The following is a 10,293-nucleotide window of genomic DNA, read 5'->3' as shown; positions in this document are numbered from 1 at the left end:
GATTTTGGTTCAGGCCATGATCTCATGGTTGGTGAGTTCGAGCCCCGCATCAGGCTCCACAGTGCTTGGGACTCTCTCTTTCTCTCTGCCCCTCCTGCATACGCTCTCAAAATAAATAAATAAACTAAAAAAAAAAAAAAAAAAAAAAAAAAAAAAAGAAAGAAAATGTGAAGGACACGGCACTTCACATCTATTGCTACATAGTCAGATGGTATTTCCAAATCAGTCCTGACATGTGGGAGCCCACCTCATGTTGTATACTTCTCAGACTCTTCCTTCCCCATGTTCCCTTCTAATGGATCCACCAAGTTTTCTCTGTCCCAGGACTTCCTTGTAGAGAGGAGTTGCCTTTTGGGAGCTTCCTGGCATATTTACCGCATTCCTGGTGTGTGTGTGTGTGGGCCAGGAGTCCCTCAGTGTATGACTCTCGTCAAGAGACCAAACCCAGGCTCCCACTACAGACACTGGAAGGGTTCCGGACACTCTACCGCTGACATCACCAAGTGGCCCATGACTCGCCCTCAGGCAGCTTGGCTGATCTGACATGGGACTCCTATCTGGAGCAAGTGATCCTAAGACCCGTGACAACAGGGGCAGATGTGTCCAGGCCCACAGTGCCAACAGCAGCATCCCGTCTGGGCTGGTTCCTGGAGCTCCCGCCACCCAGGCTCCTTGGTTTCTGCCCTTTTTTTCTCTGCCAGCTGTTCTGGCCTTCCTGTTGCTGTTGTGAGCTACTGGGAGCTTTTCAATAAATTCCTTTTCTTCTTGAGTCGGCCAGAGTCGTTGGCTGTTTTTTGCAACGAGGAACCTTAACACATGCATCCGTTCACTGGTTTGAAGATGACGCATTCTGTTTGTTCTACTAGTGGTTATCTTTATACGTTTCTAAGATGAGCAGATATTATCACTGTTTGTTAAAAGCCCAAACTACAGTAATACTTCTTAATCATCATTCTCTCTCACTGTTTTTAAAACTAGCTTTTTTTTTTTCAAGGCAAGAAAAGACGAGGACAGATTTAAGGCATTTGATCCTAGAAACATATGTACATTTTTCTAACAGCCTAAACCTCTTCAGCACAAGAAAAGAACCTGAGTGCGACAAAGCAGTAGGGTACAGAGGTGGTGAGCAAGGCCTCTGGAGTCAGGCCCCCTGGGTTTGAATCTCGGCTTAGCAGCTAATTAGCCTTAAAAGTCAGAATGGCCTTAGGCCAAAGTCAGACTGGACTGAAAGGTATTGATATTTCTAAACAAAGAATGTGCAACCTCCCTGCGCACAAATAAGAGAACTCACAGGCTAAGAAGACAGCATCCTTCCAAACAGTGTTCAGGTTCCTAAATCTACAAGGTTTAGTGTGAGGATGGTAGTTACCCTCTCAGGTAAATGTCCCTTTGTGTGACCTCCTTTAATGCAGTCCCCTAATCCTCACCCTCTTTCAAGCTTCTGCACAGGGCAGGGAAGGACAACTAGGGGGCTGTTTAGGAACAGAGGCCCAAGGCCCAGGTGAAGGATTCATACCAATTCTTTTTTTTTTTTAATGTTTATTTTTGAAAGAGAGAGAGAGAGAGCTAGCGTGAGGAAAACAAGCTGGGGAGGGGCGGGGGGGGGGGGGACCGAGGATCCAAAGCAGGCTCTGTGCTGACAGTAGATAGCCCCCAGGTGAGGGATTCATGGAAGGCTGCACCTGGCTGGGTAAGAGTCCCCTGGCTCAGGAGAAGTGGCCACAGGCTGGGGCTAGACTGGAAGGCCTGGAAGCTGCTACCACATTCTCTGGAACATCTATAAGAGGAGCGGGATCTTTTTATCTATTATTCAAGTGTCTCCAGCAGCATGAAAGCAATGTGGGCATCATTCAGCTAGCACCACGTGCCAGCCATTGTACGGGGGTAGGACGGGGCATACAAACCTACTGGCCTAGAAGTGCTCTGACAGCTGGAACTTGGGGCGGCACCGAAGGGGGGCACCTGCCTCAGTGGAGGGAAGGCGTCCAGGAGGAAGTGATGCTGCTCAAGACTCAAAGGCGGGGGAGAAGGAGCCTGACTGGCCTCTGAGCTTTGGCCGGGAGAGGCGGACCTTCTCTTATGACAATTCCACCAAAACTGAATCCAGGGGAGGAAGGGGGGGACCCTAGAGAGAATGCAGGCTGTCAGAAGGAGGAAGGGACACCGGAGGCAAAAACACAGCAAAGCAGACTGTGCTCTACATTCACGGCTTTCACTCTGTGCACTTCCCTGGCTGCCCTTCCTGGAATTTGGATTTGGAATCTTCCCGCCAGTCGTTTTCCCTGGCTGGTTTACCTCATTAGACATGCATAGGCAGGATTTCTTTTGTTTCTATTTTAGTCAATTTTAAACAATGAAGTATACAGAATGAAAATGATACTTCTGTTCCCAACACCTACATAAACCACTGTTAGGCTCTTGGCAATTTGATTCCTATCATGTCCCTACACATATCCCCTCCCCCCAATAATGAATAATAGATTGTTTTCAATCATTTGCTTTTCAAAACAAACTGCCTAGAACTATCAGGTAGAAGATTAATGGTTACAATGGGTGATGAAGCTGACAACACCCGAACAGTCTGATCGATTTTAACTTCGCTAAAGTGGGACAACCAGACCCTAAGTGCCTCCTAGAGGAAGGCAAGAGAATTACACGCCACCAACCATGAAGTCTTCCTGCAAAAAACCCTGAGCCTTAATGTAATGGAGCCTCCAGATCTAACTACCAGTTTAAAAGAACACTGAGGCTGGACGAATATGTTCAAGATACCATGAAGAGGGGCGCCTGGGTGGCTCAGTCGGTTGAGCATCCGGTTTTGACTCAGGCCATGATCTCATGGTTCGTTGAGTTTGAGTCCCACATTAGGCTTTGCACTGACACAACGCAGAGCCTGCTTCAGATCCTCTGTTCCCCTCTCTCTGCCACTTCCCCACTCTCTCAAGTGCTCGCTTTCAAAAAGAAACATTAAAGAAAAAAAAGATACCTTAAAGGTGTCATCCAAATCCAGAATGAGGTCAAATTCTTTAGGACAAATGACTTGGTTTCTTCAATAAATAGATAGCACTTAAAAGAGGTTTTCTATTAAAGAATTTAAATGATTTGAGACAATGACAACCAAATGGAATTGTAGAAACTTTTGAATCTTAATTCAAGCAAACCAACAGTAAGAAGGCATTTTGGAGACAGAAAATTGAACACAGACCAGCTATTAACTGGTATCAAGCCAATATCACGTTAATGTACATAATAAAGTGTTTATAGGTAGAATGATAGGATGCCTAGGATTCACATTAAAATGCTCAAGTAAAAAAAATGAAGGGAAGAAGGGGGAAAGTAAGGCAGGGAATAGTTACAAAAAATTGGGCAAGAATATTGAAGTTTTGAACCTGGGTGATGGGTAAAAGTGGATTCATTTTTTATTCTATTTAATGTATGTTTGGAAATGTTCATAATAAAATCCTTTTTTTCTTTAATGTTTATTTAAACTTTTTTTAAATGTTTTATTTATTTTTAAGACAGAGAGAGACAGAGCATGAGTGGGGATGGGGCAGAGAGAGGGAGACACAGAATCTGAAGCAGGCTCCAGGCTCTGAGCTATCAGCACAGAGCCCGATGCAGGGTTTGAACTCACAAACCTCAAGATCATCACATGAGCCAAAGTTGGACGCTTAACCGACTGAGCCACCCAGGTTCCCTAATGTGTGAAATCTTTATTGCAAACTTAAAAAGAATTTTATTATGGGGGCACCTGGGAGGCTCAGTCAGTTGAGTGTCCGACTTCGGCTCAGGTCATGATCTCACAGTACATGAGTTCAAGCCACACACCGGGCTCTCTGCTGACAGCACAGAGCCTGCTTCGGATCCTGTCTCCCTCTCTGCTTTTCCCCTTCTTGTGCTCTCTCTTAAAAATAAACATTAAGAAATATTTTAAAAAATTCACGTCTATCAGTGTGACTGCTTCTTTATTATTTAGATACCTATAAGTGGAATTATTAAATATAAGGAATGAGAATTTTTACCTTGATTGGAAATTGACAAAGTTCTCTGTGAGTGATTGTAATGAGGGGGTTCAGGGCACACTATCCCGAAGTATGGCACCTTGGCATATTGAACATTTTAAGCTAAATGAATTTGAACAAAGCAGGTGCAGAGAGGACTCTGAGGCAAAGGTACCCTCCCTGTATGCGGAGGAAAGGAGCACCCTTTTCTCCAAGACACCAATGAGGAATATGAACCAACAGGCCTTGCTGTTTTCTCTGGTTTCCCACACTGAGCTCATACTCCTTTGTCCCATTCTGTGTTCCCACAAGTCTCCACTCTTCACCAAAAGCATAAAACACTCAGGCTTAACCACTTCTTCAGGTCTTCCTTTTGAAGGCTCCCGTGTTACATAAAACTTACGATGAAGAAACTTACATGCTTTTCTCTTGTTTATCTCTTTTGTCCCCCAACCCAGAATTTAGGATAGAGCAAAAAAAAAAAAAAAAAAAAAAAATGTATTTTCTTCCCTACAGTAGCAATTTGCCAGTTTCCCACAATCCTAAAATACTGCCCAAAATACTGTTTGAGGTTTTAAATTCTGTTAATCTGACGGATACAAATGGTATCTTATTAAATTGTATTTTCCTGACGGTTGTATGGTCGAGCACGGTTTCACACTCTTTTGTGCTACTTAAACGTCTTCTGAAAATTGCTTTTCATATCCTTTGTCCATTTTTGTCTTTTATTAATATGTCTCTTATTACTGATTTAAAACAAAATTTTAAGTGAACTCTCTACCACATGTGGTGTTGAAAGTCACAACCCCCAAGATCAAGAGTCTCATGCTGCACGGACTGAGCTACCCAGGCACCCCTCTTATTCCTGATTTTAATAAGAATGCTTTTTACTTAGCGTCATCACATCTTTCACTTTTACAGCTAGGCATTATTTCAAATGATATGGTATTTTATTAATAACACCTAAATCACAAGTTTCGAGAAGTCCATGATAAAATGTGTGAAAAGCAACTATGCCGGGCACAAAACAGGTATTGATGATTTGGGCTAGAACCATCACCAACGTCACTGGCGGCGTGGCGGCGGTGCCCGGGGTCGAGAGACCGCCCCCCAATCCCTCCCGTCGGGTCGCAGCCTCTGATGCCCTGCGCCTCCCTCTCGGCTACGGGCAGGTGGCGGCCTCACCAGGTTAACTGAGCGCCTGGAACCTATCTACCCTTGCTCACGAGCGGGCGAGTGGCTGCTTTTATGACTGCCATTCACTTTCTCCGGACCCACCGACAAGGGTGTACCGGGACGTGGGACCACCCGCCAGGCCCCCAAACCTAACAGGACTTGCACCTTCTACTCCGCCAACCTGAACCGAACACCCAACCGCCCACGAAAACCGACGAAAACCGACCAAGATGTCCGCCCTGTGCGCAGGCGCAGCATTGATGGCCCTGACTCGAGACCCCGCCCCCAGGCTCGCGCTCTCAGTCTCCTCCTGGGGCCCGCGTCTCGGATTGGCCCAGAGACTGTGCGGGCTCTGATTGGCCGACGCGGAGGCACGAGGGCTCCGTCTCCTTCCGGGGAGCGTTCAGCACGGGTCTAGAGTGCTGGGCGGCCGCTGGGAGGGCGCTGCAGATCTGCTGGCGCCAGGGGCTTCCTGCTCGGCTCTGCAGTGCGCGGTGGCTCGCTGGGCCCTGGGTGGGCGGGGCCGCACCCCCGCAGTCGCCTGTAAAGGAGGGACCAGACTGCGGGTTAACTTGAGAAGTGGCGGCTCTAGGTTCTGGTGCGAGACTCCTTATTTGTGTTGTAAATTTGGACGGAGGTAGAGATGGACGCTGCTCTCCTTAACACTGAGTTCTCAGTCTGGAAAGGTAAAGACATTTGAACTGTAGGTACTGATTTTTTACCTGTATGGGGCTTTATTTTGGCCCGGTGTGCCTTCATTTGAGCAGTTGGTAGTGGAATTAATTTTTAAAAACATCGAAATTATTTGAAAACGCGTGGTGAAGGGAGCCGATGAGAGGGAAAGGGAGGAATTCTTGGAAGCTTGCCTAATACCTTGAGGAGTTACCATTTCTAGGTTTTGGCAGAAGTCACGGTATGGGACATCTGACCTATAGACATTTACCAAAAATTATCTTTTTCGCTATATTTTGTTACTCCCCAGTGTGAGCAAAATATTCCAAATATAACTAACTTTAGGATATGACCTAATTTTATTACAAGTAGAATTCTTACAAATAGAATTTATTACAAATTGAAACTTATGGCAGATACTAGAGGCAAAACGTACATAGCATGGAATGTCAAAGGCCCTGTGATGAGCCTAATAATCTTGTCCATTTTAAGCAGGAAAAAAAGCAAGATGAACTGAAGAAAATGAGTTTTTTTCCAAAGGAGATAGAATATGGGGAAGATGAGATGTCAGACGATGGAAGTAGACATGAGGTAATTATATAAACAGCACGTAGCATAATGACTTACTACTGTCAGAATCCAGAGTAAAACAGTTAAACTGCCTTGTTTAATCTCAAAAGTGGTATACTGAACACTCTCTGACTAGTTTCACAAGCCCACCCTCTAGACTCAGTGCTAAAATCTGACAGTCACTTTTAGAAAAAAAAATTACAGACCACTCCCATGAGCATAGATGCAGAAATTCCAAACAGAATCTTATCGAGTCAACTACCCGTGTCCTGTAAAAAGAATAATGATACATTGTGAGAAGTGAGGTTTGTTTCGGGGGAATGCAAAAGTGTTTTTTGTTTGAAAAGTGATATTGGTTGCCTGGAAATACTGGCTTGAAAGGAAATCTCTTGATTTGTCAGACTGCCCCATTAAATTTCTTTAGTTTGTATGCCCGCCAAACATCTCTGTTTCCATATTTATTCTTTTGACAAATGTTTAGGTCCCTACTACATTCTCTGCTTCTGGCTGGGAGCCTCTGTATTAGCATTTGAATATGGACGGGTTTAAGTTAAGTCCTGAAAGAACTGAGGTGGATGAGTGAGGACACAGCTAATGAATAGTGAATGTTTCATGTCTGCAGCCACCGTGCTCGGGCTTAATGCATTAAGTGACCATATTAGGCAGGCGGCATCAGCCCCATTTTATAGATGGGAAAACAGATTTAGCCATTAACTAACTTGCCCATGGTTTTAGAACTAATAAGCGACACAGCCAGGATTATCTATGGTTCTGCAGAATCCAAAGCCCTTACCCCTTCCCAGCTCATTTTTTTTGTCTTCCCCCCAAGCATTCGTTGTAAGAGGCAGTCAACAATCGTTTATTGTCCACTTTGAGCAACGAGTTGTATAAAAGAAACTTTCCTCAACCCTATTCAGTCTAGTAGTTGTTTTAATCAGTCAAAAGTAAATTATCCACACATACCGTTTGATTTTAATTTAAAACATTAAATATATATTCATTTACCAATCCTTTGATGTGGGACTAAGGTTTTGTCTTTGACTTTGGGTTCAGCATTGGAATAATTTGTCTTCCCTGTGCAAAGTACACCCATAAGTGCATCTTCTGTAATTTGAAGTTTTTTTTTTTAAGTTTATTTTTATTTATTTTGAGAGACAGCGCGAGTGGGGGAGGGGCAGAGAGAGAGGGAGAGGGAGACAGAATCCCAAGCAGACTCTGCACTGTCAGCACAGAGCCGGATGTGGAGCTTGAACTCTGTGAGATCATGACCTGAGCTGAAATCAAGAGTCAGACACTTAACTGACTGAGCCACCCAGACGCCCTGAAGTTTGTTTCTTTTTTTTATTAATTTTTTTTTAAATGCTTATTTTATTTTTGAGAAGGAGAGACAGCATGAGCAGGGAAGGGGCAGAGAGAGAGGGAGACACAGAATCTGAAGCAGGCTCCAGGCTCTGAGCTGTCAGCACAGAGCCTGACGCGGGGCTCAAACTCATGAACCTTGAGGTCATGACCTGAGCCAAAGTCGGATGCTTAACCGACTGAGCCACCCAGGTGCCCCAAGTTTGTTTCTTTAGAGCAAAGAAAACCAGAAAGACTGCTAATAAAGCAATTTGAATACTCCTACATATTTACCATTTTTTCCATCCTTTTATGGCTGCTCACCCACACCTAACCTGACTACAGGTTTTTAAGCTTTATCTAATATGCCCAAAGCATTCAACTTGGTTTTCATAGATTTAGTAACTTACTTTTTGCATGATTGGTTTGTATGATTTGGTTATGTAATTGAAACTGCAAATACGATGGTCACTTGCAGGTTTGGAACAAACGCAATTGATGCTTTTTAAGGATATACTTTAGCCATATGGAACAGAAATGCCCGGGTGTATTTTGAGTACTATAGAGGAACCTGCTAGCCACACATGCTTGGCATTTCATGGATGGCAAGTTAGTAAGTCCTGTTTGGAATTGAGACTGTCATTTAATCTAGCCATAGATATGTTATATGATGGTTAGACACAGTTAAGAGAACATCTAACGTATTATGATGTTCACTATACATTGCATTAGCTTTCCATACCGATCAGCCAGAAAGTTCTTGGTGAATGCAACTTTTTATTTTATTTTATTTTTTTTAATTTTATTTTTTGTTTTTTAAAATTTACATCCAAATTAGTTAGCATATAGTGCAACAATGACTTCAGGAGTAGATTCCTTAGTGCCCCTTACCCATTTAGCCCATCCTCCCTCCCTCAACCCCTCCCGTAACCCTCAGTTTGTTCTCCATATTTATGAGTCTCTTCTGGTTTGTCCCCCTCCCTGTTTTTATATTATCTTTGTTTCCCTTCCCTTATGTTCATCTGTTTTGTCTCTTAAAGTCCTCATGTGAGTGAAGTCATATGATTTTTGTCTTTCTCTGACTAATTTCACTTAGCAGAATACCCTCTAGTTCCATACACGTGGTTGCCAATGACAAGATTTCATTCTTTTTGATTGCCGAGTAATACTCCGTTGTATATATATACCACATCTTCTTTATCCATTCATCCATAGATGGACATTTGGGTTCTTTCCATACTTTGGCTATTGTTGATAGTGCTGCTATAAACATGGGGTGCATGTGTCCCTTCGAAACAGCACACCTGTATCCCGTGGATAAATGCCTAGTAGTGCAATCGCTGGGTTGTAGGGTAGTTCTGTTTTTAGTTTTTTGAGGAACCTCCATACTGTTTTCCAGAGTGGCTGCACCAGCTTGCATTCCCATTGGTGAATGCAACTTTTGCTTTGGAACTCAGACTCTGATAGCTTAGAGGAAAACAGGAGTAGTCACATAATATTTTTCTTAGGCTGATAAGCATGTGATGTGGTTCTCGACTGTTCACACTGGTCACCCTTGGTCATTAAAGTGTGGTTCTTATAATCCTTGATTAGTGCAGCATGTAGTAATACTGTTGCAATTAGATGAACTTTTAAGGTAACCAGAACCTAAAGCTGGCTCATTGAAATTATTTCATTAAAACCCTCATCTTTTGGGACACCTGGCTGGCTCAGTAGAGCATGTGACTCTTGATCTCTGGGTTGTAAGTTCAAGCTCCACGTTGGGTATAGAGATTACTAAAAATGAATAGATTAAAAAAATAAATAAATAAAACCCTAATCTCTTTCACCTAACTTCCCTGATCCCACATCATTACCATGCCAGATGCACTGGTCCCCCTCATCTGCTTGCCTATAAATTGTGTTCATAATCAGTAATGCTAATCACATGTACTTATCTCTTCCTATGATGTGGATTGAGGGCTATATATATATACACCAGTTTGCTGGTGTTGCCTTAATAAAATATCACAGACTGGGTGGCTGAACAGCAGAAGTTTATTTGCTCACAGTTCTGAAAACTGGAAGTTGAAGATCAAGCTGTTGGCAGGTTTGGTCTTCTGAAGCCTCTCTCCTTGGCTTGTAAATGTCTGCTTTCTCAGTGTTTATTCACGTAGTCATTCGTCTGTCATCTGTGGCCTAATCTCTTATAAGGACAGCAGTCATATTGGATTAGGGCCAGTGTAACAACCCCATTTTAACTTAATTACTTCTTTAAAGGCCTGTCTCCAGATACAGTAATATTCTTTTTTTTTTCTTTTAACTTTTTAACATTTATTTATTTTTGAGAGACAGAGCATGAGTGGGGGTGGGGCAGAGAGAGAGGGAGACACAGAATCTGAAGCAGGCTCCAGGCTCTGAGCTGTCAGCATAGAGCCCAACACAGGACTTGAACCCACAGACCGTGAGATCATGACCTGAGCCAAAGTCGGATGCTTAACCGACTGAGCCACCCAGGCGCTCTCAGTAATATGTTTAGATACTGGGGATTAGGACT

General features: G+C 43.4%; 1 protein-coding gene across 12 annotated transcripts in view; it reads left to right on the top strand.

Moving 5' to 3' along the window:
- Positions 1 to 5,587: 5,587 nt before the first annotated feature.
- Positions 5,588 to 10,293, top strand: part of LOC106980996 (general transcription factor II-I repeat domain-containing protein 2-like) — a 29,900-nt gene continuing 25,194 nt past the window's right edge. For 5 of the 12 annotated variants that reach the window (XM_015079103.3, XM_015079102.3, XM_015079098.3 and 2 more), the window contains exon 1: positions 5,636 to 5,863. Coding sequence is in view for 2 of the 12 variants with exons in the window: in XM_053215947.1 (XP_053071922.1) it covers positions 6,400 to 6,440 (41 nt within the window). In the remaining 10 variants the exon portion in view is untranslated. Of the gene's footprint in view, positions 5,881 to 6,341; positions 6,441 to 10,293 lie in introns of all 12 variants that reach the window. The other 7 variants (XM_053215947.1, XM_053215950.1, XM_053215948.1 and 4 more) reach the window with 5 other exon arrangements.

The sequence above is a fragment of the Acinonyx jubatus genome, chromosome C1 (genome assembly GCF_027475565.1).
Source record: "Acinonyx jubatus isolate Ajub_Pintada_27869175 chromosome C1, VMU_Ajub_asm_v1.0, whole genome shotgun sequence".
In the NCBI taxonomy this organism is placed as follows: domain Eukaryota; kingdom Metazoa; phylum Chordata; class Mammalia; order Carnivora; family Felidae; genus Acinonyx; species Acinonyx jubatus.
The sequence above is the reverse complement of the archived record's forward strand: the minus strand, read 5'-3'. Positions and strand labels throughout refer to the sequence as shown.